The 27,667-nt window shown below is 43.5% G+C and overlaps 2 protein-coding genes across 10 annotated transcripts; one reads left to right on the top strand and one right to left on the bottom strand.

Moving 5' to 3' along the window:
- Positions 1 to 3,817: 3,817 nt before the first annotated feature.
- Positions 3,818 to 12,310, bottom strand: METTL13 (methyltransferase 13, eEF1A lysine and N-terminal methyltransferase). 9 transcript variants are annotated; one of them, XM_053391163.1, is made up of 8 exons: positions 12,123 to 12,310; positions 10,570 to 11,323; positions 9,754 to 9,953; positions 8,923 to 9,184; positions 7,646 to 7,822; positions 6,630 to 6,866; positions 5,233 to 5,364; positions 3,818 to 4,486 (listed from the first exon to the last, which is right to left on the bottom strand). In XM_053391163.1, the coding sequence occupies exons 1-8, from the start codon at positions 12,282 to 12,284 to the stop codon at positions 4,212 to 4,214; spliced, it is 2,199 nt and encodes a 732-aa protein (XP_053247138.1). In that variant the 5' UTR covers positions 12,285 to 12,310; the 3' UTR covers positions 3,818 to 4,211. The 9 variants fall into 9 exon arrangements, with proteins under 9 accessions (XP_053247138.1, XP_053247139.1, XP_053247140.1 ...); XM_053391164.1 differs by having other exon boundaries at positions 6,630 to 6,842; XM_053391165.1 differs by having other exon boundaries at positions 8,989 to 9,184.
- A 27-nt stretch (positions 12,311 to 12,337) lies between these two features.
- ITPA (inosine triphosphatase) lies at positions 12,338 to 25,915 on the top strand. The gene is made up of 8 exons (XM_053391172.1): positions 12,338 to 12,579; positions 16,668 to 16,725; positions 16,807 to 16,871; positions 19,611 to 19,684; positions 20,906 to 20,937; positions 22,261 to 22,376; positions 24,548 to 24,624; positions 25,677 to 25,915. Exons 1-8 carry the CDS (start codon positions 12,361 to 12,363, stop codon positions 25,798 to 25,800), a joined length of 765 nt encoding a protein of 254 aa, XP_053247147.1. The 5' UTR covers positions 12,338 to 12,360; the 3' UTR covers positions 25,801 to 25,915.
- The last annotated feature ends 1,752 nt before the right edge of the window (positions 25,916 to 27,667 follow it).

Here is a 27,667-nt window from a genome sequence, read left to right as displayed (position 1 = left end):
CTTATACATCTTTGCTAGTTTTACTGGTGTAATGTACCATCTATAAAACATTTTCATAACATTTTCTTTCAACGCCATACATGCAGTAAATTTTACATTCTCTTTCCACAGTTTTTCCCAATCATCAAGTTGCATGTTATATCCAAAATCTTTGGCCCATTGTATCATTACCGATTTAACCTCTTCATCTTTCGTATGCCATTCCAACAATATCTTATACATTTTTGTCAAAGTTTTATATTCATTATTATATCTGTTCGGAATTTAGAATCTTTTTCTACATAACCACTTTCTTTTTTTAAAAAAAGATATTTATTGAGATTTTCCACCTTAATACATTAAAAAATCAAAAAACAAAAAACAAAAAAGTTAAAAACACATAAAGTTTACAATCCGTATTTTCAATAACATATTTCCCTGACTTCCCCACACCTCCCCTTCTTATATTCCAATTCAAATTGTTAGTTCAACAAGTTCTTATCCCCAATTTTTGACCTTTTTATATTTAATTCATTTTAGAAAAACCAATTTTAACTTATAAACATCAATATTTGTACATCAGTGCTCATTCTTAAAACCTTTTTCTAAAGTCGACCCAAATTCCCTTCCACGAATTCCCCAATTTTCATACTAATAACAAAACAAAATAAAAAAACAGATTATAATTGTGCACCCTTTGGATTCCCAAACCCCACCCCACCCCTTTCCCGGTTTCGATCCCCAACAAATGTCCATCAGTCTTAGTCTACTATCAGCCTGGAGACCTCACGTCCGAGGCTCTTAATTCTCTCTCAATTCCTCTCTGCCGGTTTTTTTGGTAGTCCTTAGTATTAAACACCAGATCTCGGAGAAGCTCTGTCCCAATAGGGTCCATGTTTCTTCCAGCCAGACCTCCATACTTAAAAGTGGGGCCCGAATCTTGTTTCTTACTCCTTTTAAGTCCAAATGTCCCGAAAGCTCCAACTTCCAACTTAATCAAATTTGTAATCCATAGGTCTTCAGATCTCCACATAAGGAGATCTCTCCATTCTTCAATCTCCAATTCAGACCAGATTTTCATCATCCAGTACTTATTTTCCTTTGTAACCATTATGTCAGGCCTCTGGATCTCCTTTGTCATCTGCAACATTACATCTCCTCCTTCCTTTTCCTCAGAAACAACATATATCTCTTTCTCCACACTCCCAAATCTCTCAAGTTTCTCTTCTTGTCCAGCTGCATGAACTTCCTGAGTCAAATCCTTATCAAATTCAATGAATTTGTTTACTGTTAAGTCCAGAGTTGCAACATTGGTAGCCAAAACATCAATTTGGCCTTGTAACTTTCCCAAGAGAAGAAAAACTCTGTCCAATTTAACTTGAATTTTTCCTCCTTCAGCCATTCTTGTAATGTCCCAAAACCCCCTCTAGAGGGATTTTGGTTACTTAATCTTCCTTCCAGTTCAAATCCAAAAATCAAGTTAGTTTGTATCAGTTCTTCCTTGTTTTCAACAAAATATAACCAAATTGTAACAAATATATCCAGCAGAGACAGCAGAAACAAAGTTCTCTTTTTCCTTCTTGACAGCTAATTTGACAGCTGTCAAACTCTTCTATATCTCCTCAACAGGCTCTCTCGCGGATCACTCCCGGGTCCGGGGGGGTGGCACTTCAGCTCTCAAAATTAGCTCTTATCCTCCAGTAAAATTACTTATACTGCCAAATCGTGAAATTAATGTCTTTTACCCAATAAAGAAGAAGAAGTTCTCTCGACCTTAGTTAACTAGTCCTTGCTTTAAATTATTTACAAGACGGGGAGACGGACTTCCTGTTTGCGCCTTCCCCGATCGTGCCTAATTAAAAAAAAATATTTTTCTTTGCAAATCCAATTTCCGTACTACTCACGGGTTGTTGCTTTTAAAGTCCAATTGTTCACAAGAAGAAGTCAGCGCTCTCCGACCATGGCATGCGGCTTCACTCCGCAGGAGAAGCAGTCGACTCTCAGCACCGCGCCGCTCGCCCTGTCCCCCATTCTGAAGCCTTTAAAAAGGCTCCTTCGCGGGTCGGGGGGCGCAAATGGTGCCCGAGTCACCAGGTTCACAGGCTTCAGCGCCTGTGATTTCTGAGGGTCCCCGCGTCGCCAAGACCCAAATCCTGCGGAGCCGATTCCCTCCGGAGCTCGGAGGGAATCCGCCATTAGCCGATGGCGCTAACCCGGAAGTTCTACACATAACCACTTTAAATCTTTTTTAAACATTTCGTTTACCTGGAAATGATGCAACCAATCATATACATGATCTTTAACTTGTTCATATGGTTTTAGTTTCCATTTTCCTCCTTCTTTAATTACCAATTGGTCATTAATACAGTTCTGTCAGTTCAGTATCTCAAATGTCTGCAGGGGAGAAGTGGGCTCTTAACCAGGTTCAAAATGAGGTAGTGATATCAAGGCTAGCAAGATGTATCCTGATCCCCTTCCCTTTCACTATACAAAACCTAAAGGATTTTTTGTCTTAGTAAAGCAAGTTGCATATTTAAGGTGAATGTGTGTCATCAAACCTAGGGTTCAAAGATATGGCAACGAGTTACTGAAAGATCTTTTTATGCCACAGAGATTCAGATTTCTTCTGCTACTGTCCCGCCAGGATCGAAAATTCTGCAGCCAATGATTTCTCATGCTGTACCTCAGTCACAAGATTTATGTCTTGTATGTCAGCATTTTGGGGGTCCCACTTCATTGACCACTGAGTGCCACTGGGACATGTTGTGTCCAGCAGGTATCAGATCAATGTTTAGAGAACCTCATTCTTAGAAATGTAACAAGACTGTCCATAGATCAATGCAGCAAATGGAGCTGGTGTTCTGTAACCACTAATCTTACGTTGGCTGAAATTACTTTGGTACAGGGTGTTGGAAGTTCTCGTTTTGAAGTCAGAGATTAGACTGCATATTTGGATGTTTTCTCTATGAAGGGTGACAAGTTTGCTAAATATTGCAGTTGGATACCATTCTGTGGCCGCTGAGGAGAAATAGAAGGAAGGCCTAAATACCCTCTCAGAAAGGTTATTTCCTGTTCAGGACAGGGAAGGAAAAGCCAGTCATTCTGTCTGTGACTCGCTCATTCCTTGCAAGGCAATTGGGGGGGGGGGGGAGAAGGAGGAAGCCACCTTGCCTCTTGGCTTTTTGGGGGAAGCTACATGCACCCCAACATCCCAGCACTCTGACCATACCCGTGGCCAAGAGGAAGAACGATTCCTGAATAAACTCCTGCCTCACCTGACACCCAGGAAGAACACTAGCTTTATAATTCAAATGGTACACATTTAAAAAACAACTTGCTAAGTTCTTTCAGTCTTGTTTTTCCTCTCCATTGTGAAGACCACTGGCAGCCTGCCCCACATTGAGCTTTCTGTTGTATTTTTTGGCAATCCTGGGGAGTTTCATTTCCTCCTCTTGGGTATTTCGCAACTAGCTTTAGACATTACAAAAAGGTCATGCCACAGTAGACCGGGAAGCTTCTGTCTAATTGGTGGTGACTCACACTGAGGTAGAACTGAAATATGCAGACTTGAATTTTTCCCACTTTCACAGAAGGGCTAAGAGAGTGTCAGTCATGTGCTCACAATGTTGCTAAAGAGGCTGTTTGCCTCCCTGTAGTCACAAAACCCTTTACACAGTGTTGAAGGGACTCCCTCATGCACCACACTTTTCTATAAGGAAGGCTACTGTTTCTATCCCACCCATCAATGATTCCATTTTTTAAGTACATACCACGGTCCACCTTGCCTATTTCTAAACGTTGGGAGAAATCATTAATTATTGCTTCACACTACAACAGCTACTGCACAATAGAAAGATATTTTATTTTAAGCAAAGGGCACTGATTTATCTGCACCTAATGTTAGATTTTTAAAAAACTATACAGAATGAGAAAGGCAATTTTCATTACCCCAATTTTCAGGAACGTCCAGAATAAGCAGTTACTCCTGAGAAGTGCTCATGGCACCTTTTATAGGACATATCCTAAACATCTCCGTTTCCATGAAGAAGGGCTACCTGTGCAGCCTTCAGGGGCAGTCTAGGAACATCTTATCCCTACAACGCTTTGAATACATGGACAGTCGTTCCACAGTACAAGTGTGGGAGTGCAACGGATGGGCAGCATTATTCTCAAACCTCAGTAGGCTGCTGCTTCTCTCCAGAAAGTACTATATGGGACTGAATTATCCTTCTTCACAGCAGTTTTACTGCTTCCAGTACATCTGCCAGGACATAAGTAGCGTCCCACGCTTGACCAGGTTGTCGCAGGGCCTTCTCCAGAATCTGAGCTGTGTCTCGGAGCTCTGCAGGAGGTAGCTTGTGCTTAGCCTGCTGCTGGCAGAACAGGATTTCATTTACCTCCCCCTCAATCCTCCGGACATAGAGCAAAGGGAAAGTCTCTCTTAGGGTAGCCAGAACAGTATCGTGAAGCTGGGTGTCTCGACACACCAAATTTAGAATGAAGAGGCCTGCAGAGAGGAATAAGACACTTTGATTATTACAAAGCAGAGGTCAGAGATCACAGAGCACCCATTTAGATTTGTTTGTAGGAGGGGGTTTATTGATTTGTGGGGGTAGTTTGAGTAGTTGATCCATAGCCTAGGGTGGTGTTTGAATGCTGGCAGACAAGGAGGATTGTTTTTAAAAGTTTTTATCTTCTGGGTGTGAGAAAAGGGGCCAAGACAGGTGTAGCAAGGTAGGGGTGTGTGTGTGTGTGTGTGTGTGTGTGTGTAAGGTAGAGTGTTCAAAATTCCCATTGTTCTAGGCACGTTTTGTGTGAGTAGATACCTTAGGAACTTATTCTGGCACACTTCCAGGTCTTTCATGTTATTATTTCAGGTTATCATCCCCCAAATCTTAATACCATATTGCATTTGAGCTACCAAGATAAAGAAGGCACCGCTACAGAGACAGAATCCTGAAGTGAAAATATGTTTGCTGTTATCCGACTGTGATCTGCTTGTCACGTACAAAACAGCCCTATTTGCTAAAGCTGCTAAACGTATTCGTGCTAGCTATATAAAAGACAATGCTGTAGACTGTGCACGCAATTCATTAATTTGACTTATTGTAAAAGGATGTATATCTCTGGATTTCTTTTAAGAGGTCTTAATGGACTTGCTGGATCTGTGAATGAATCTGTAATGGCTTTTAGTCAGAAACAATGAAAATGCAGGTATCTGCCCCAGGGCACTTAAGGCCAATTGACCCTCACCTTCCTTCTTCAGAAGGGTCCTCACTTTCTGAAGGAAGGACTTCTCCACAAAGTCTGGGGGTGGGCAGCTCATACCCAAGGCAGAGTCCTTGCTGTCCACATCAAACATGATGGCATCATAAGAGGATGAAGCTGAAGAAAAACAGAAATAGGGTGAAGCAGAACAAGTGTTTGGATATGTAAGTGCCCTGGTGTCAAACTAAAATAGCCAACAGTGTGACCACACCAACCTGTCTTTTACCAACAGGACTCTATGTAAACAGCCGTTATCTAGCAACAAGGTATTTGGAAACAATTTCCATCCATCTCAAGGGTGTCTAGTACAGCCTTCCAAAACCTAGTGTCCTCCAGATATTTTGAACACAGTGAACACAACTATTGGCAAAGGATGGTCTAAGGAAGCCCATTTGTTCCCATAAGAATGCACTTACTGCAGTGGTACCTCTGGTCATGAACAGAATCCGTTCCGGAGGTCCGTTCATAACCGGAAACGGCTTGTAACCTGAGGTGCCATTAGCGAAAGTGTGTCTCCCTCTGGCATGCGATTTCCGCTCGCATCCCGGGGCAAAGTTTGCAACCGGGAGCGGCTACTTCCAGGTTACCAGAGCTCGTAATCCGCAGCAAGCGCAACCAGAGGCGTTCACAACCAGAGGTACCACTGTACTGACATGCATTAATGCCACAGAAATTGTGCAGTGAAGTGCAATGCCCTAAACCAGCCTTTTTCAACACAGGGTCTCAGGTTTTGCTGGACAACAACTCCCATCATCCCTTGTGAGAAGTGCAATCAGTCAGGAATGAGGGGAGTTGTAGTACAACATCATCTGAAAAAGGCTGCCTTAGACATTGGGGTACCGTCAAAAGAAACTACTCTACCTTAGGATTTTTTTTGCATTTACTTTTCTTTGACCCCTCACTACCATAACCACTGCCAAATGGAACAAGGGAACTGGGAGTTGGAGGCAGCTGAAAGTAGAATCATAGCTATTCTTATTTCCTTTCTCTCCTCTGAGTGTGTGTAGCATCTTTTCCCAATGGTTGTATTCAGATCCAGGACAATCCAAAATACAGTGTTGAGTCATAATGAGTACAAATAATCTGAGAAAATATTGAATAACAACAAAAAATCTAAACTTGATGCACATTTCGCCATATTGTGACACAGAAGGGCCCCCAAAAGCCCCCATCCCACCAACCTCTCAAGCAGAAGGGGAGACAGAAGTAAAGAAAAAGAGATATATAACAGGGCAGACCCCTCTCCCCAACCCCTTGGGTCAACTCTGACATGCAGGCAACACAAAAAAGCAGGAGTACAACAGAGATTCTTTGGAGAATCATGAAACACTTGGCCTCTGGAAGGCAAACAGATTACACAGGCTTATATGGGAAATGGTTACCTTCTGCTGCAAGGCTGTCAACATAAACTAAGCCATCTGCAATGTGAACTTTGAGCCTGTCTTCAGGTGAAAAGCCAAACCAGCGTGTAGCCACTTCCAACATAGCTGGGTCAATTTCCACCACATCAATAGAGCACTGCAAGAAGTAGTCATGGATGAAGAGGGGCAGGCTGCCGCCACCCAGGCCAATAACCAGCACACGGATCAGGGCCTCTGCAATCAGCACACAAAGCAGGCATGAATCAACAGGCATAACTGATAGGACGCATCTGCCAGTTACGAGGTGTGATATATGAGGCTTCCATATCACCCAACTCAGTGCTAACCAAACCCCAATACATATGTAAACGCCCTATGGCTCTACTACAACTGCGAACTTAATGGAAGTTGTGCTCCTACTGGCACATTTTGAAGGGCATATTATGGACTTTAACAGATTTGAACTGTGGCCTTGAGGATGATTTAGACACTGGCAGTAACAATCTTATCTCATGGGAAGCTAAAACGTAAAGCCAGCATCTGCATGGAGTCATTTTGAACAGTCTCTCAGATGTGGTGGTATTCATTTGTACTAGCAAACATTCATTTGTACCTCTTGTGTACCCAGAGAAATGTGACGCCATTACCCAGTGCATTTTATTGCCTTTTGGCGCCATCAATTTAATTCCACCCCCCCCCTTTACTCATATATGTATACCTGCTAACAGTCCCCACTCTCCTTTTCATTCCAGTCTAACAAAGTGGGCTCTAGCCAATGAAAATTTATGGAAGATTTCAGGAATGGTTAGGGTGCCAGACTCTTGTTTTCTTATTCACAATCTACATTGATGATGGATCAGTGAAATTACTGCTAGCAATCTGAAAATGCCTGGCTGTAGAGAAGCAGCAGGATTCCCTCAAGCTTTTTGTGCAGGCTACATTTTAGCTGTGAAACAGCTAGCAAATTTCTCGAACAAACACAACTTCTCACCCAAATGACAAGTGAAAATGGAAATTAGGTTGATCTTACTAATTACCTGGGAGGTGCTCAGGATTTTTCAGCAGGCACAATCCTGCAATCATGGCTCTATGGTGAGCACAACACAGATAGGTTTTGTCGATGGACTGACCGGCTGGTACAGCAGCAGGCTCAGCAGCAGGCTCAGCAGAGTTAATGGAGGCTGTTTTTTTCTTTTTTTTGTGCTTCTTATTCCCTGAAAGCAAAACAACAACAACTTAAACGGGCAAACCTATTCCTGCCATGCAGAAATAGTATGGAAGGAGGTGTGATCACTGAAAACATTTGGGGCAGGAGACAGCAACTCCAAATAGCTCCTGGCATGTTCCTGCCCCCCCACTAGATTCAAGCTGAGCACGAAGTAAGAATCAATGCTCTGCTAGACCTAAGCCCTCTCAATAATTTTTTTTCTTTCATATAGTAGCCTCTTCTTCTTTTTTAGTACAGCCTCTTCTGATGGCTTTGTTAATTCTACAATTCTCTTCTCTACCTTCAAAGAATGTGGAAAGCATTTTTTCCTTGTACAAGCAAGAGAGCTCCTTTTGGCCTAATACATAAGAATCATTTAGAGTTGAGTAACTTGGTTTCTAAAGGTAGATTGTAGACAGGAAACACACCCATGCAGTCTAGCTCCTGTTCTGTAAATAAGAGCTGTGCTTATTTAGAATCATTAACCCAGAAGATTTATTCTCCCCACTGTTATTTATGCCCTCAGTACACACATAAAGGAGGCTCCCTTAATACTGCTAAGGGGTCAGATAAAAGGACTTCATGCACCAAAACTGAATTCATGCAATCTTGACACACAATGGGGCACAGGACAGCAGCAGCAGGGATCCATATTTATTCACAGAGGTTTATAATATTTAATTCTTACTACAAATTCCTCAAGCCATTTAACAAGAACAGATGGGCAGTCTGGAGGGAAAAGCAGCCCTCACATGCCCAAAGCTCAGATATGGGAAAACTCCTCAGAATCCCTTTCAAGCGGCACTCATAACTAGTGAACAGGTGAGTGGAACTGTGGATGCCTGCACATACTCAACGCAGAGAGGAAGTGCCACATGACCCCCTCTTATTTTACAAGCTTTCATGCACACACACAACTCATAGTTTAGTTCTCTCCAAAAATCAGAGGAATGGAAGCCTCCTCTGTTGCAACTGAAACATACTCACTCCAGATTGTGCATGTTTTTGCCACAGCTTGCTATTTCCACACTTGCCCAGTCCCTATGATTCTGCTTCCCACACCTCCCAGAAACCTCATTTTACAGGTCAATAGTTGGCAGTTACTACTTGGCAAAGCCTCATTTCCTTGTAGTAAGGTCACCCCCATTTCATCTTCACCACACCTCAGTTCACCTTTGTGGGAACTTCTGAATGAAAGTCTCGCCTCTGACTGCACCACATTCCTGTTGCTGAGGAAGATAAGGCGGCGGAAGCAGTGGCCACCATCACCTTTCACATCCTCAATAACATATTCCCCACTGAGGGGGCTCGTTCCACGATGCTGGATGGTGCGGATCCCAATGTCACCTCCCACTGACAGAAAAGGCACCTGCAGGAGAAGACGGTCAGAGGTTGCCACCACCTTACAGAAGGCATTATCAAAAAGCATGGAAACAGACAAATAAACAGATCACATGTGAAATTACCTTAAAGTGGGTTGGGCCACTGGCCTGTCTGCCTCGGTTTTGTCTGTGATTTGCTCTCTTGGATTTTAGGCAAAACGTTAATTTTATTCTAAGAATTCTAGATCCACCTGATCTTGCAAAACATATTTAGTTTATCTTGCTTGAATAGGCCCATACATACAAATCAAAATTGTGGTTGATATGTTTCTAATGCTCCTGCATCTGGCAGCAGTAGCTAGGAGAGCTCCACACACTCATTTCCAGCAAAAAAAGGGGGGGGGGAATGGCTGACGTGTGCAGTCTTTGACTGCTGCTGTTCAAAGGCATCTAGCACCTCCCTACAGGAGTGGCCAATGGAGTTCCTATACTATCATCTCCTGCATCAAGAGAACATTAAGCAAAAGCCTTGTGCAATCAGCAAATGTCACATAGTTTCATTCTCTGCAGCCCTTGAAAAAATCATTTCTAATTCTAGAAGCTCCTCAACGTTTACCTGCTGCCCGGCTGGGAGACCAGGTGGGGCCAGCTCCATCACCTTTTCCGACAGTTCTGCCTGGATTGCTTCCATACCTTCATAGTGTTGATCTCTGTGCAAAGCCACAGTTACTAGACGCCAGAATCCCGCACATGTAGCCAGCTGCTTCCGTCCCTCATCCGTCCCAAAGAGCCACTCAGTTTCTCTGCCCTGTGGTACTGGGGAGAGGCAAAATGGAAAATATAGACAATGAAGAAACACTTGTCCAAGTACGTGAACAAAGTCAGAGCGTTCCAACATCTTATGTGGGCTTTGCTGAAGCAAGTCAAAGACTGCTACTCCATCTCCAATATAGAATGTTAATAGTACAGACATCATGACTATATCCTCAAGACAATTCTTTTACGGGCTTGGGTTGTACTCCTATGAATTGGCAGCAGATGCTGTTTACTTCACTTTAACAGGAAAAGCAGACATGTCTAGAATCAGTTGTAAAAGCCACCCCCCTTTTTTAATCTATTCAGGCTTGCTGCTGTTTTCCTTTGGAAGTAAGATGAGAAACTACACTATGGGGACACAAAAAAAATACATGGGATTTTAAACCAATGTTTGTAAATTCACTAAGAGCAAAAATAATGCTGTAAACAGACAATTTGCTGTTCTTAAGACATTGCTTTTCAGTATATTTGGTGCTGCTGCTTTAATAATAATAAAACATATCCACTTCTTAAACATTACTGGCAGTGTGGGAGGGAGACTCAGTTGAGACTCTTGGATTCTTTAGATTTAACTTGAACTTTCCACCCTTGGCCAGCTAAGGAGATAAAAGCTTACCAATGAAGATAGCAAATTTATTGTCAAAAGACGCTTTCACAGTCAGGCTGTGCACCACATGCAAAGTGTAACGGGCTTGGCCAGTGTCCTTGCTGCAAAGGTCCAGTGAGACTGTGCCTGAACTGGGGTTCTTATTGATCTGGCTCCGTAGCAGAGAGTAGTGTTGCATCTCTTTCACTGCCTCAATCAGATGCTCAGTGCTCTTGAACCGGATAGGCTTGTCCTGCGCTTCAGCACACAGCTCCAGGATGCATAAAGCTGAGCCTGGGACACGCCTAATCTTTGTCATTACATAGACAAAAATGGGCAGGGCAAATTCTCCCTCTGAAGTTCCTGCTTTGTCGCCAGAGACTTGGTGTATTCGCACCATCCAGCCTTCCCGGGAGAAATATTCTATGGCCATCTTCGATACATGTGCTTGGGCCAAGGTTACGCAGAGGTAGCGGCCCCCAAACTGCAGAACACGGCTAATTTCAGCAAACATCCTTTCTGCCCTACTCAACGTGGTCTCTTCCCCATCAGTCAGGAGGGCATCAAGTGTGCCTTTGTCCAGTACCACTTGGAAGCGCTCATCAGGAAAATCCATTTGCAACACATCCATGACCATGTAAGTCATCTTAGGCCTCAGGTGAGCACTGCGCTCCTGCATCTGCTTGATAACCACTTCACTGATGTCCACATTGGTGATATCTTGATACCCTTCATCGTAGAGCTGCTCACTCAGTTCTGAGTTCCCACAGCCAGCCACAAGAATCTAGTGGGAAAACACATAAGGAATGTCACATGCCTTGTGGGCAAACCAAAATGGTTTCTTAAAACAGACATTCCAAGAAATCTCATTAATTCAGAGACAAGAACGTGTGAAGGATTATCAACCAGAACTACAGTTGCTATGTACCACAAAATACCCCAAAATAAAACAATTGGTTGTGTAGAAGTCAGAAGAAAATAAAACAAATAAAAAAGATAATCACCAACAAGTTCCACTACACAAAGGCCACTGAAATGAAAAAGACAGGAGGCAGAGGGCTGAGTTTTCCTGCCAATTTGCTCATTTTGTTCTGGCAATGAGTTTTAAATACCCTTTGAAAGCATTAAAACATGACAACTATTCTCATTCAGCAGCATATATAGGATGTTCCTTAACTGGAGGAAATGGGGTGGGGAGAGAGCTGCAAGTGTTTCTTTCATGCTATAAACACTGAACCTTTCACAACCCTACAACCCTACAATATCCTCTAAAACACTTATTTTAACCGTCCCTCCACGCCTTTATTTACTTATTTAATAAAATTAATACACTACTTGATTACAACAATAAAACTTCAAAGTGATTTACAGAAAGGTAAAAACCATAAAATCAGGGGTAGGGGAATTGCAATTCATTAAAACCACCCTGAGATCTTCGGATGAAGGTGCAATACATCATAGTATTGATGTTTTCAGCAGGGGACGCAAAGAGCGCGGCGAAGGCGCCTGCTGGCACGCATCAAGAGGCAGTGAGTTCCTCGGGCCCCGCTCCTCGCCCTCCCCCTCTCGGCTCCCCGCCTCACCGAGTCCCGCGGCCGCAGGTACCGTCCCAGGGAGGCCCGGAGGTCCTGCCACTCGCCGTACCACTCGAAGGCGCGCCCGCCTCGCTCCCGAAAGAAGCGCTCCCAGTAGTCGGACGAGGCGAAATCCCGCGCGCGCCCGGGGAGCAGCCGCAGCGCCGCCATGGCCAGACGGGGACGACAAACTGCGCCTGCGCCTTCCTCACACGGCTCCTCCCCCTCCGTTCTCTAAGCTCATTGGATGCTGGCCGAGTTGCCTGTCACTGCTCCCCACCAACCAAGCGAGAAACCGGCCGTTAGTCACCGGCCGTATAACCGTCTCTCTCATTGGCCCAATTCGAGCGGGCGGAGGAGGCAGTTGAGCCCTAACTGGGGGATTGGGCGGGCGAGCCGAGGCGGCGCCGCGATGGCGACGAGGAGCGTGGTCTTCGTCACGGGCAATGCCAAGAAGCTGGAAGAGGTGGGAGAAGCGGCGGGAGGGGATTCTGGAAACGCTTCCGGGCGCAGGTGGTTTAGGCGCCGCCGCCGCCGCCATTGCTCTCCGGCCTGACAGAGAGAGAGAGAGAGAGAGGGCTCTCGAGTGCAGGGGTTCCAGCCAGTGTGCCGAGGCGCCCTGGGGTGCCTTGAAGGGTGTCGGGGTGCCGCGGGCAGCTCTGTGCCTCTGTCCCTCCTCGGATGCCCCCTCACGTCTCTGCCTCCGCGGGCGAAGGGGCCTCCGGGGGGGGGCTGGGTGCCAGGCGCTGAGGCAGCCCTCAGAAAGGCCGCTTGGCAAGTGTGGGCGATGTTCTCCATTCCTAAAGAAGAGCTCCGCCCCAGACCCCGGAGGGGGTCGCTCCCCCACTGCCAGGGCCTCCTCTTTCCAGCCCCCAGGAGGCGGGGTGAGGAAGCCCCTCTCTTTGGAGGGGGGTCGGGGGCTCAGAGACCAGGCCTGTGGCAGCTGCGGGCCAGAGGAGGAGGAGGAGAGGAGGCTGAGGGAACACTTTATAAGGGGGCCATGGACTCTAAACAGTGGAAACCCTCTGATCTAGGCGAACCCCTGAAATGCGGGAGTCTTTCATCCAATGTGGGGCTTAATCTGAGATTAACTCCTGTGTGTGTGTTTGAGAGAGAAAGGGAGGAGAAAGGCAGAGATATTGAGGCACGCATTGTGGTGTGTGAGATGAATGTATTCATTAGGACATTGTGTATGGGGGGGGGAGGCCATTTTTCCTTACAGCACTCCCGGTGTATACCTGAGCCCTCTCCAATTGGGGAGGAGGGGGAATTTGATATATAGGCAATACTATTTGGAAATATAATTCGGTCCTGGAGGTCCTGCTGAACATGATTAGAAGGGACCGACTGGTTAAAGGTATACAGGTCGGAGCTAAACAGTATAAATTAAGAGCATTTGCAGATGACTTAGTATTGACGTTACAGGAGCCAGAATCTAGTACTAAAAGGGTTTTGGAACTAATTCATGAATTTGGTCAAGTGGCAGGATTTAAACTGAACAAGTTAAAAACTAAGGTTTTAGAGAAAAATCTAACATCAATTGAAAAAGAGAGGTTTCAGAATGAGACGGGATTGACCGTGGTTAAGAAAGTGAAATATCTGGGGATAAATATGACAGCTAAAAATGGGAATTTATTTAAAGATAACTATGAAAAATGCTGGATGGAAGTGAAAAAAGATTTAGAAACTTGGTCAAATTTAAAGCTTTCCTTGTTGGGTTGAATTGCAGTTATAAAAATGAATGTATTGCCTAGAATGTTGTTTTTGTTTCAAACGTTACAAATTGTGGACAAGATGGATTGTTTCAAGAAGTGGCACAAAGATATTTCTAGATTTGTCTGGCAGGGCAAGAAGCCCAGAATTAAATTTAAAATATTAACTGATGTAAAGGAAAGGGGTGGATTTGCCCTGCCAGACTTTAAACTTTACTATGAATCAGCAGCATTCTGCTGGTTGAAAGATTGGCTGCTACTTGAGAACACAGACATATTGGATTTAGAAGGTTTTAACAATGTTTTTGGATGGCATGCATACTTGTGGTACGACAAGGTTAAAGCACACAAAGCATTCAAAAACCATATTGTCAGGAAAGCATTGTTTAATGTTTGGATAAGATACAAGGATTTATTGGAAAATAAAACCAAGGTGGTTGTCACCAATGGAAGCAAAAGCTCAGAAAAAGCTCAATATGGAGGCCAAATGGCCGAAATATTGGGAAATTTTGGAACAAGAAGGAGATAGATTGAAATTGCAGAGTTTTGAGAAACTAAAAAACAAAGTGCGAGATTGGCTTCATTATTACCAGATAATGGAGGCATATAATTTGGACAAAAAAATTGGATTCCAGGTGGAAAAATCAAAATTAGAAACAGAGCTGTTAGAACCTAAAACTAAGATTTTGTCAAAGATGTATAACTTGCTGTTGAAATGGAACACTCAGGATGAAACGGTGAAATCTGCTATGATTAAATGGGCACAAGATGTTGGACATGACATTATGTTTGCTGACTGGGAACAGTTATGGACCACAGGTATGAAGTTTATGGTATGTAATGCCTTAAGAGAGAATATTATGAAAATGATTTACAGGTGGTACATGACCCCAGTCAAGCTTGCAAAAATTTACCATTTGCCCGATAATAAATGCTGGAAATGTAAAGAAAATGAAGGTACATTCTTTCATCTTTGGTGGACGTGCCCTAGGATTAAGGCTTTCTGGGAAATGATTTATAATGAAATGAAAAAGGTATTTAAATATACCTTCTTGAAGAAACCAGAGGCCTTTCTACTGGGCATGGTCGGCCAATTGGTGTCAAAGAAGGATAGAACGTTCTTTATGTATGCTACAACAGCAGCAAGAATACTCATCACAAAATACTGGAAGACACAGGATCTACCCACTCTGGAAGAATGGCAGATGAAGGTGATGGACTATATGGGATTGGCAGAAATGACTGGCAGAATCCGAGACCAGGGAGAAGGGTCGGCGGAAGAAGATTGGAAGAAATTTAAAGACTATTTACAGAAATATTGCAAAATTAATGAATGTTAGAATGATGTCGGATAGAAACTAAGTGGTCTCCAGCTGTAATGCCTTAAGAGAATATGGAAAAAAAGGTTTAGAAATAGGTTTAAATTTATTGATAAGGATTTGCTGAACTAACAATTTGAATTGGAATACAAAAAAGGGAGGTATGAGGAGGACTGGGAAATAAATAAATGAAAAATAAGTAATGATATTTTATGTGTTTTTAACCATTTTTATTTTTTTGTATTTTTGTTATTTTTTCTTTTTGATTTTTATTGTATTATTATTGGAAACTTTAATAAATATTCTATTAAAAAAAATACTATTTGGAAATATAAGATGACAAAAGGTAAATTTCCTGCAACACAATTGCTGTCTGGAGTGAGGCATTGTCAGCATGTAACACCTTGGTCAGAGTTCTGCACTGGTTGCTTATCTGACGTTCAAGCATATAAAGCCCTTAACAAATTGGGACTAATTTACCTGAGTTTACCTATGAGATTGCCATACCTCACCTGTGCCCACTCAACCACTTCAAAAGGCGGAATTGGCACTGCTACAGGTGCCACGTAAGACCTTTTCTGCATTGATAAGAACTCATTCGTTCAATGTGGCAGTGCCTACACTTTGGAGCTCCTTGCCTGTTGAGATCAAGTAGGTCAGGCATGTCCAAAGTCCGTTTTGGAGGCCCAATCCAGCCCACCGGTTGATTTAATCTGGCCCCCGTGGCAGTATATGTTCTGGGGTAAAATCCTAAAAAAAAGCTTTGGGGTAAAATTGTAAAAAAAGCTCAGTGTCTTTGGTCGACCCTTACGCATGTTCACTTCATCAAATCTGGCCTTCTTTGAAAGTAAGTGCTTTCACTGTACTCTTTTCAGTGCTTGCTGAAAACATTCCTGTTTAGAGAAGCCTGCCAAGATGCTTAGAAAGTTGAGGTGGTTTTAATCAGTTTTAGTAATTTAACTTTTGTATGTTTAAAAGTACAGTTGCATTCCCCCCCTTGATTTTACTGTTTTAAACCACTTTGAGGTTTTTTTTTACATATTATGAAACTAATAAATAAAATAAATCCCCAAAGAGGAGGTACAGACCATAGAAAATAAAAGAATGGACTTCAGGTGTTTATGAATGCTATTACTGGCCAGACTGGCTCTATCTGGGGAAATAGCACAACTATTCCATTGAGTTAAAAAAAGAAGTTGTGGGTTTTTATTTTTTTAAAATGTTTATCAACTTATTTTTTAGAATACAGTTTCAAAAAAATCAACAAGATGCCACAAATCAATCGAAGGAAAACAAAAAATCATAACTGTAACTGTGACACTGAGTGAATTGGGTTTTCGAATTGGGGGAGAGCTGAACGAGGGGGGGAATGAGAGGGGGTGTATTGTTTATGGAGTTGAGCAGCTGCCATGTAAAAAGTGAGTAAACAAAGCACAGCTGTTTAACAGCAAATGTCCATTGTGGAAGCAGCCTTACATCAGTATTGTATTGGAGTCTGATTACTGTGCTCTTCATCTTTGCAGGTGATTCAGATCCTAGGTGACTCCTTTCCATACAGGCTGGTTGCAAAGAAAATAGACTGTAAGTTCATGCCTCACTACATCTTTGTGCACTTTTTGAGTGTTCCTGCAATATGCTAACTGCAACCTTTTCATTTTGCAGTGCCTGAGTACCAAGGGGAACCTGATGACATTTCTATCCAGAAGTGCCAGGAAGCAGCTAAGCAGGTCCTTCCCCCCCCCTTCTAGATCTCTACTTCTGAAAGCTTTTTGGGCAATATTGCACAAACCTAAGGTCAGAAAGGGACGCGGGTGGCGCTGTGGGTAAAAGCCTCAGCGCCTAGGGCTTGCCGATCGAAAGGTCGGTGGTTTGAATCCCCGCGGCGGGGTGCACTCCCGTTGTTCGGTCCCAGCGTCTGCCAACCTAGCAGTTCAAAAGCACTCCCGGGTGCAAGTAGATAAATAGGGACCACTTACTAGCGGGAAGGTAAACGGCGTTTCCGTGTGCGGCTCTGGCTCGCCAGAGCAGCGATGTCATGCTGGCCACGTGACCCGGAAGTGTCTCCGGACAGCGCTGGCCCCCGGCCTCTTGAGTGAGATGGGCGCACAACCCTAGAGTCTGTCAAGACTGGCCCGTACGGGCAGGGGTACCTTTACCTTTTTAAGGTCAGGAAAAAATTAAAATTATTACAAGCTTCGTGCCTTTCAGAGAGTATTCTGTTCCCATTAACATTATTCAGTGCCATTTCACTGATTGTACAGTGGCCAACCTGGGTTTGTCATGAGAAGTATATTCAGTGGAGTTCTGTAAGCCATTATGAGTCGTTAGAGAATGCTTGTTTGCATCCAATGCATCTAGTTTCAGTAGCCAGACATTTTTAAGTGTGTGTTCAAAATGTACCATCTCTAAATTTGCCACACACAACTCTTTCTGAAATAAATGCATATTATGCTCATCTTCGGGATGCGGGTGGCGCTGTGGGTTAAACCACAGAGCCTAGGACTTGCCAATCAGAAGGTTGGCGGTTCGAATCCCTGCGACGGGGTGAGCTCCCGTTGCTCGGACCCTGCTCCTGCCAACCTAGCAGTTCGAAAGCACGTCAAAGTGCAAGTAGATAAATAGGTACCGCTCTGGCGGGAAGGTAAACGGTGTTTCCGTGTGCTGCTCTGGTTTGCCAGAAGCGGCTTAGTCATGCTGGCTATACGCCAGCTCCCTCGGCCAATAAAGCGAGATGAGCGCCGCAACCCCAGAGTCGGTCACGACTAGACCTAATGGTCAGGGGTCCCTTTACCTTTACTTTCATGTTCTTTGTGCTGAATTCTGATTGTATGCTGCTCAGAGAGGAAAGACCTAATCGCTTAGAGTTTATAAAATGCTATGTATATCAGTTGTATTATATAATTCACTAACTGAATAATGGATACACAAAACAATGTATGGCTAGGAATATAATAATTATTTTGTTATCAAATCAATGTGGTCTAGTTCTAAGCCTGTCTGCTGAAAGTGTCCAACTAGATACCTTGAATGGGAACTTTAAAGGCTGGTTTCTGGGTTTCCTCAGTCCTTTGGTGCTTTTCTTCAGCATCCAGAAATAAAGGAATATGTAATGTCTTGTAATATAGAGGATTTCATTTTGGCTGTTGTGGTTAGTAGTCACCAACAGACCTGTTCTCAGTTAGGATCTAAAACCAGTTTGTGCTGATTAACATTGCAACATCCTGTGTTAATGAATTCTACATTTTTAAATTTCAAAATGCCCTTATATGCTTCCTGTTTTCTATTCTTTTTCTAAAAATATTATTAGTGTTTTGTTGGTTGTAGCATGCAGCCTGATCTCAAATTTTGTGCACACATCTGGACTGAAATAAGTGATTTTGACTGAATTTCCATATCTGTAGCTCTTCCACACAAAACTGAAATACTCTCTTCCACTGTAGATTTAGAAAGTCAGTCAAAAAGCTCTTGTTGCATGCGCTGAAGGCTTGGCTCTCTGGATTGGACTCATTAAACTGATATATTCAGAGAACTTTCTCTTGTTGCCCCAGTATGTCCTTCCTTTCTTGACAGTTTGCATACATCGTAAGATTTACGGAACATGTTATTTGAACCTTATTAAATTTGGGCAAGTTTCAGTAAGTCATTTTGGAGAGATTCTCTTGGAGTTCTTCATACTGGATAGAGGCAGCGGAAGAGAATGCAAAGATCATATTCACACACAGAATTTCCAGTTCAGATTACTTCTTAATAATCTGAGTTGAAAGGGACCCCAAGGGGTCCCCCGCAATGCAGGAATGATTAATTATGAAAGTCAACTTACTTGTTCTTCGGTCACATTTGTATTGAAGCCTTTTCCCAAGGATTTCTGAATTGCATAAATGTCCTACTCTGGAAGGAGACAAGGAAAGCAGATGTCAGCAATAAACCGATACCGAGCTCTATATCATAGCAGCAACTACATCTTGGCTATTAGTCCCAACTGCTCTGGAAGGGTAATCTTCAATTAATGGGGTCCAGCACATTACAGGAGCCTCTTACTGCAACCGAGCAGGGGAGCCTGTGGTCTCACAGGGGCTTCTGCAATGGAGCCTTCAGAGTCCAAGGATGGCAGTGCCACATTATCAGGCCAGGAAGCACTGCCCCCCCTCCCGGCTTGCTTGGTGGAAACACTTCTGCACCTGCCCTCATATGCCCTTCCTTTCTACTTCAGAGTCCTCAACCTTATCCCCTGAAGAAGGTGAGTCTCTCCGAGTCCCTAACACAGTGGGGATGTTGCTTATTTCCATGTAGCAGCTGCAGAGCTGTGTCTTTTGCAATAAATTTGCATATTATTATTATTATTTATTAGATATTTATAAGTTCTTTGGGAAGATGATTTATCTTTACTTTTGGATACAAAGCCCCTTTACAATATTGGGGGGGAACTCTGCTGTCTAATTAAATTGTCACTGTATTCCCACCAACAGATCCAGGGACCAGTTATTGTCGAAGATACTTGTTTGTGTTTCAAAGCCCTTGGAGGACTCCCAGGGCCGTATATGTAAGTAAGAATTAAGGCTTTTATTCAGAGTATAGTTGATAAATGGAAAATTTCAAAAAGTGTTTAACAATATTCTTTGAATCCATTGACACATGGATTAGATTGGTCACCCAAATAACTCCTATCAGCCCCAGGAAGCATGGGCAATGGTCAGGAGTGATGGGAGTTGTAATCAAACAACATCTGGAAAGCACCATGTTGGCTACTCCTGTGTAACAGTCTTCATTGACTTGATCTGGCATAGCAAATACAGTGGTACCTCTACTTATGAATGCGATCCGTTTCGAGGTCCTGTTCGCACCCCGAAAAGTCCGTAAGTAGAGTGCTGCTATTGTGCATCCGCACATCCTTGCACAGTGGGGACATAGGTTTCTGGGCAAGAGTTGATCATGATGAGGGTTTGCCAAACATGCCTTCCTCTTAGCTCGTTTCTCCCTTTCGCCCTGAGTTTGTGCTGCTTCAAAGTCCATGAATCCGGAGCATCCCTTGTATTTCAGTAAGAACTCGGATGGCAAATTTATAGCCTGATTGGTTTTCTTTTTCTTCCTGGTTGGGGGGGCCAAAAAGCACCCCAAACAAGAACAAACTGATAATAAGAGGGGTAAGCAGTGCCTTTAACCTCTTTGGCTGTACTAGTTTTTACTTATACTGTAGATCACAAGTCCATTTAGCACAATTCACAAAGAATTGAAATGAATAGAAGCAATGGAAATTACAGTAATCTATGCCCTGGTAACCTCTTTAATGGGCTGCTGCAATGTGTTGTGCATGGGACTGATGTTGAAGACTTCTAGAAACTTCAGTTGTTACAAAATAAATTATTTTAAACTGTATGTCACTCTGGGAATCTTGTACTGAGCCTATACAGTTATCAAATCAGAGTTGGCTAACCTGTGGGACAACATAAACCACTTACCCTTTTTCTCAGAGGCCACCTTCTGCCTTTTTTGTCTTTGCTTCTCGGTATCACATTGGGGTGAGAAATTTGTGGCATCCAGGTGTCATTGGACTTCAACTCCCATCAGCCCCAGACAGCAAAGTAGTTGAGGACAATGGGACTTTTAGTCTGGAGGGCCAACAGTCGCTTTGGTTTAAATAAATAATTGAAATATTTATTGAAAATAAAGCATTTAGGTTTCCATGCTTATCAAATACTATTTCACTGTTTCTTTTATTTATTTGAAATAATGAAGATTATTTGAACCTGAATTTTCATTTCAGAAAATGGTTCCTAGAGAAGCTGAAACCAGAAGGTAATTTGGTATTTCATCCTACTTCCTTTTGTGATGAGGCACCTCTCCTGAAATTTTCTGTTTTTTCTGCAGTGTATAGTGATGCTTTGTAGTGACCAGACTTATTGCTAGCAACCTAGCTCACTTCCCATAGCAGTCTGGCCCTGCCTTCAGTCCCATACCTGGCTTTCCATTCTTAAGCAGTCATGCTTTTCTTTTCCTGTAGAATTTACTTTGGCATACAGTTCCAGCATTCTAAATGTTTCTAGCCTTCCCTCCATTGCCAGTCAGTCTGCCTTAACAGATAGTGCCTGAGGTGCTTCTCTTTCCCTCCATTTCTGCCTTGAATGATACTTTTGGGTATGAATCTGCTTCACTGCCGAGGTATTAGTCTGGCAGGAATGGCCCTGGTTTTCTGCTTGAATATGTATTTTAGTCCTGATTTAGCCATTCCTATCTAACAATACATCAGCCACAATTGAATGTAACAGTAAGCAAGAAACAAAGGCCAATCATGCATGAGCAAATCTTGCTCGCCTTGCTCCTCCCAAGCCATGATCCTTGGTGCTTAGCACTGCATCTGTGGTTTGCATGGTGGTTTGTTTCGCTCCCGGCGAGCCACGAGCTGAAGCCAAGGTTTGTAATGCTAGGTCAGTTCATAGTTTGTTTCCTTGGAAGTTGCACCAAGCCAGGGATTGTAATGTGTTTCTTCCTGGAACAAGTGGGTAGGAGACAAATAATTCAGCTAAGCCTGTTAATGGTAAACAATTGACCGTGGTTAACAGGACCTTAAATGCTGATGAAGGTACCCCCTTTCTAAAAAACAGGAAAAGCTGCTTAAAGAGGGGGCAGCAAGGATTAGAGAAGTGGCAACAGGTGTTTAACCCTTTCCTTGTCTGCTCTTTCTGGCTGCACACACACTGTACATTTAAAGCACAGGGCTCCCCCCCCACTCCCCCCCAAGAAAAGAATCCTGGAAACTCTTGTTTAGTCCTTACAGGGCTACAGCTTCCAGCAACCTTAGTGTTGGTATAGTATGTGTAAAAGACCGTTTCAGTCTTACAGAATAATAACACTGAAAACAATACCTTTGGCCACCAAGGCAGCAATATGTGCTGAGATGGGTGCAGAACTGATTGAATCACAAAGAGCAGCCTGCCTTCCAACAGTAGGGAAGTGCACAGTTCTCATAGTAATGATAGGATTCATGGGATGTGCGTGGGACACTTGTTCATGCTCCAAATGTGTATGTTTTCTTGGTTTCTACGTAAGTATCTGCTTGTTGGGCAACACTTTCCCCAGAAGAAATTATCTGACATTCCTTTTTCTTTTTCTTTGGCCTAGGGCTGTACAAACTGTTAGCAGGATTTGAAGATAAATCTGCTTATGCTCTCTGCACCTTTGCCTATAGCACTGGAAATCCAGATGACCCAGTGAAGCTGTTCAAAGGCCAGACTCAGGTGTGTATAAGAGGTTTTGCTACAGTGATGGTTTTGGATTAATGATGGAGCAGGGTGGACCCAAGCTCTGAGCAAACTAGGTTTTGCCAGTATAACAGTAGTAATACTTTCCATGGCCTGTTCAAGTGCATCACATATAATTATTTCAGAGATTTGGTAAAGTACCATATTTGCTCGAATCTAATATGCACCTTTTTGGCCAAATTAGGCACCCTAATTCAAAGGTGCATTACATTTGAGTAAACAGGCTCAGCGCACATGAACACACTCCTCCAAGCCCCATCCCTGGGCGGCAGTACCACTCAGTATGGGCCTATCCAGCTCTAGCCCCGTCCCCTATCAGAGGGCTGGGGGGGGGTGGCATCCAAGCTCTGTCCCAGCGAGGACTGGAAGGCAGTAAACAGCATCCTCCAAGCCCTCAAGGGCTGGGTTGAGAAGGGGGGAAAGGAGGGTGGTGACCGCTCAGCGCACGCCTGCCAAGCAAGATTATCCAAGCACCGTCTCCCATCAGCAACGAGGGCTGAGGGAGGAGGGCGTCCAAGCTCTGTTCTAGCAAGGGCTGGAAGACTGTTTAGTTAGGCTTGCCATATGTCTGGATTTCCAGGGGTATAATCTCTGTGTGTGTGATTTTTAGGATTTGCGTTTGGGGGGCAGCTCACACCCTCCTCGGTGCCCTCAAACCACCTGCAAAGCTGCCCAAGGAAGCAAGGAGGGGAAAGCGCACACAGGGTGGGGCTGTGAAATGCCCTTTCCCATACCCACTCCTGCCTCCCCCTCTTCTTTCTCCTCACAATTACCCATCATGTGTGGGGGAAGAAGTGAGCGGGGAGGCTGGATGCCAAGGCACCTCTCTCCCTCTCACACTCTTTTTGTTCCTCCTTTCACTCTCACACACTTCGAATTTTTCCACTCCTTGGCTACTTTCCCATCCTTGGGTCCCATCCCCTGGGTAAGAGGCTGTTGTGGATCTCTTCCCTCTGTGCCCCCCCTTTCTATAGAAAATTCTCTTCTATCCCCTCCCCCATAAGGCAGAGAAGGTTTCACTTACTTCCCTTTATCTCCCTCTCTCTAAACTTGCATCCTCATCCAAGGGTGGCAGTGGAAAGGCATCCCTCGGCATTGTGTTGTAGATTGCAGTTAATGGGTTAGGAATTAGATCAGAACGAGCTGCTTCCTCTCGCCCCCCCCCCCCAAAGAGGTAGCGGTGGTGACCTGGATTACAACGCTGCCGCCTCCTGGTTTGCAACTGGCAGTGCTAGCCTGACAAATCAGGGCCCAAGACAGCTCCGGCACTGTTCCGTTTTGGAATGTTGATGCAGAGGGTGGACCAACAGGGAGCGGAGAAAAATGTGTGTGTGCTTCTGTGGTGTGTTTTTTAAAAAACCAGCTCCCTCTTCTTGCAGCAGCTCCGAGAGGGGCGGGGGGAGGAGGAGGAGGAGGAGGAGGAGAAGCCAAAGACAGCGCAGGCAGCAGGCGGTCGGGAAGGAGAGGGGTGTGTGGTCTGGGTGGAGCCTCTCCCTTGCTTGGCTGGCTGAAACTCATTGATATAAAGAGTGCACTTTTTGCACGTTAACATTTGCCAGCAAATACTTTTTTTGGTTTCAAGGTTCTGAAAATTGAAGTGCGCATTAGATTCGATGGTGCATTAGACTTGAGTAAATGTGGTAGGCTTCTGCTTTAGGATTTTTTGAGAGTATTGACAAGCATGTGGATGGGATGATTTGATAAAACATTATTTACTTGGACTTTCAAAGAACCTTTAACAAATTCCTTCACCCAAATGGTCCTGAGCAAGCTTTGCATTGATGGAATATGAGCTGGCAACGATGGAGTAGGAAAGGGATCTTGGGATCATAGTAGATAACTAGATGAAAACATTGACCCAGTGTATGAAACCTGTGAAAAAGACAAATTTCATGTTGGGGGTTATTCAGAAAGGGATCAAAAATAAAGCCGCCAGTTGTAAAATGTTTGTATAAATCCATGAACAGGGGAAACTAGCTACTAAAAGAAAGAAAAAGTACCTTTCCTTTGATGCCTTCCACCTCTTCCTCCATGTTTCTGAAGCACCTTCAGGATTCTCAACAGTTGGAGCCTGGCTTATACATCACTAATTTTTATGCTGGGCACTGAATGGGAATCGAGTTCTTTAAAAACCCTCTTACTTATAGGGACATATAGTTGACCCAAGGGGACCTAGAGACTTCGGATGGGATCCATGCTTCCAGCCAGAAGGTTATGATAAGACGTAAGTTGCTACTTGTCTCTTTGTTATGTAAAATATCCAAAATGGGTTCATAGAGCTCTATAGCTTTTAAAATGTATATGTGGGAAGGGAATTATTTGTTTGTTTTTCTTTTATTATGTATTTTGTATTCTCATTTTGAACTTTTCTGTTGTAAACTGTCCTGCGATCTTCAGATGAAGGGAGGTATACACATTTTAATAATACAGTGGTACCTTGGGTTAAGTACTTAATTAATTTTGGAGGTCTGTTCTTAACCTGAAACTCTTCTTAACCTGAAGCACCACTTTAACTAATGGAGCCTCCTCCTGCTGCTGCACCGCTGGAGCACGATTTCTGTTCTCATCCTGAAACAAAGTTCTTAACCCGAGGTAATATTTCTGGGTTAGCAGAGTCTGTAACCTGAAGCGTATGTAACCCAAGGTACCACTGTACTCTGGTTAGTTTGTACATTGTAGTTCTACAGAAGATGCAGTTTATTTCCCAAGGAAATCGTAATTCTGCCCTAAAACCTTTGTGGACACAGTAAGCCTGTTAACTTATGTAGTGAGGATTGTGTCTAAAATGAAAATCATGTATAGTCAAAACACATTGGGTGCAATGATGGATGGGATTGCCCAAGTCTCTTTTCCCAGATGCCCACCATTTATTTATTTATTTATTTAGCCAAACAAATAAATCTGAATGTGCCCAAGTTAAATGTGTGTAAGTTATAGGCTTACTGTATAGTTACTGTCGGGGAGTCTAGTGGAAATTACAGTAGTTTGACAGCAGTGAAATTCCAAGATCTCCAATGAGAGCCAACATGGTGTCCTCCAGATGGCATGAACTGCAGTTCCCATAATCTCTTAACCATTGGCTATTCTGGTTAGTGCTCATGTGATCTGACTGCCTTGGGTAAGGGAAGTGCTGCATGCCTAATATAATTCTTCCTAATTCAGGAGTGTGTGTTTTAGGCTGGGAGGTGTGCAAATTTAAAGTAAAAATAAAAAACTGCTACAGAATTGGTGGACTATTACAGTTTATCTTTATAATGTTGCATTTTCTGTCCTTAGCTATGCAGAATTACCCAAGTCAGTGAAGAACTCAATCTCTCATCGTTACAAAGCCCTGAAAGAACTGTCTACCTATTTCTCTCAAGAGCACAACTTGACAGAGGCCACATCTTGTCCCAGTTAGCCTGCCTGGGTCTATGAGATCCCGTGGCTTTTGTACAGAAAATTGTATTTGAAGTTGGAGATCGACGTTTACTTGCCTGCACAGATCATGTCCAATAATTTTAATTTTCTTTAAAGACCTGCGTTTCTAGCTTTCTTGCTTGTGAAATAATTATTCCCAAAAGGCAGCATGTCAAATATGTGTTGAAGGATTTAGATTTTCACTACAAGCACCAGAAGAATTCAAGATACACTAGCATACAGGAATGAAGATGCAAGAATAAGCATTAACTGTTCAAGTACCAGGAAAATAAACACTGGATTGATGTGCTTTGTTATCAAGACAGGCCCTTGAATTTCCAAGGCAAACCAACAATGGATCAGGAGCAGATTTTGAAAAGAGACAAGAAATGTCTTAAAGCACCTTCTTCCAAGCAAAAGCTAAAGTGACTAGAGCCAGTGGTGCAGCTCAAGTGGGGCCCCAAAACCCAGGGCCCCCCAAAATGACCATACAGATAGCAGAAAATGATGGGGGCTTGCCTAACCTCCACTCAGTGGTGTCACTGTGACTTCTCAGGGCGGGGGGAGACAGCAAAGAGTTTAGCGTGGTGAAAATGCACTAGCAGGGGTGATAGATGGGCTCTGCCAGTGCATATGCACCACGCTGACCTCATTGTTTCTCCCTGCTGGTAAGTTGCAGTGATAGTTACTGTTGTGTCAGGGTCTGATCTGGATTGGAAGATTGGAGAATGCAATCACAGGGAGATCAGCTCCTAACAGAAGAGGAGGGGAAATACCCCCCCCCCATTCCCAGCAGAGACAGAAGCTGCACAGTTCAGAGAGGAGCTACCCAGCTTTGAGAGAGGAGCTAGGCAACCAGAAGGGAGGGAGCAGCTGGGCGATACATCCATCGAGAGTGGGGGGAACCCCTCCCTCCCCCTGAATTCGGAGGTCCAAGCGTGTCAGAGAACACAGGAGACGCAGAGTAGGAGGGATATCTTGCTGCAGAAGTGAGGAGGGATTAGAGTGAGCATCTGCTATCCTTGCAGAGAGTTGCCTGTCTGCTCGCAACATGATACTGTGAAAAAAAGACTATAAATCTACCAAATGCTTGTTAATTCTTATTGGTGAGCTACCCAAAGAGAGAGGGGAACTCGTGTACTTGACAAGTTGGTAGGAAAGTCCTGCCCTCCTCCTGGTGACTGCTACTGATCAAATAGCCCCACATATACACCTGGGCTGACATGGACATGGTGGAGCCCACTATGGTGACAGCTGGTTGCTGGAGTATTATTTTTCCTTTTCCTTTTAAATGTTTTATCGTCAGCGGTTGTTGGCCAGGCATATGCATTAGTAAGGAGGGGGAAGAAATTTGATTCAGTTCACATTTAAAGGCGACCCTGCTTTTAAGCCACAGTTTTCTAAACAGTGCAAGAACACAGTCATCCGTAAGTAATCAACATTCTCTTAATTTTGCAATGCAGTTCTGCAGTCATGTAATATGTTCAGACGTATATTACCAGGTTAAGTGTGCATAAGAAATGCATCTGTCAATGAGAATGAGATATTCCCATTATATGATGAGAGAGTGCTGTGCATATTGGACAATGTTTCATACAAAGATATGTACATTAGGACAAATTCACACTAAAATGCTGACACATTTTTATGGGGATCTTTTTTTAAATGCAAACTGATGTGAAATTGTTGAGAACAGAATGTAAGATTGAAAAACAAGAAACTGAAACCAACAGATTTGCCAATCCACAATGGCAAGTGGTGCTCATTTTATTATATTATCCATTTCATATTTATTTTTATGGTGTTTATTCCTAAGTAAAGGTGCTGAAGAGTAGAGCAGTTGAGTCCTCTAGTCTGCATTTGAGTCC

The sequence above is a fragment of the Podarcis raffonei genome, chromosome 6, assembly GCF_027172205.1.
Source record: "Podarcis raffonei isolate rPodRaf1 chromosome 6, rPodRaf1.pri, whole genome shotgun sequence".
In the NCBI taxonomy this organism is placed as follows: Eukaryota; Metazoa; Chordata; class Lepidosauria; order Squamata; family Lacertidae; genus Podarcis; species Podarcis raffonei.
This window is presented reverse-complemented; position numbering and strand designations above follow the sequence as displayed.

Bases quoted from the DNA above. Each gene is read 5' to 3' on its own strand.
- METTL13 (XM_053391163.1), bottom strand. From the start codon at position 12,284: ATGGCGGCGCTGCGGCTGCTCCCCGGGCGCGCGCGGGATTTCGCCTCG. The intron at 11,324-12,122 runs GTGAGGCGGGGA...TTTTCCCACTAG, and splicing joins ACCTGCGGCCGCGGGACTCG to ATTCTTGTGGCTGGCTGTGG. The intron at 7,823-8,922 runs GTAGTAACTGCC...TTTTGCTTTCAG, and splicing joins AGGAAATGAGGCTTTGCCAA to GGAATAAGAAGCACAAAAAA.
- ITPA (XM_053391172.1), top strand. From the start codon at position 12,361: ATGCTGGCCGAGTTGCCTGTCACTGCTCCCCACCAACCAAGCGAGAAA. The intron at 12,580-16,667 runs GTGGGAGAAGCG...TCATCTTTGCAG, and splicing joins ATGCCAAGAAGCTGGAAGAG to GTGATTCAGATCCTAGGTGA. The intron at 22,377-24,547 runs GTGTGTATAAGA...TCTTACTTATAG, and splicing joins TGTTCAAAGGCCAGACTCAG to GGACATATAGTTGACCCAAG.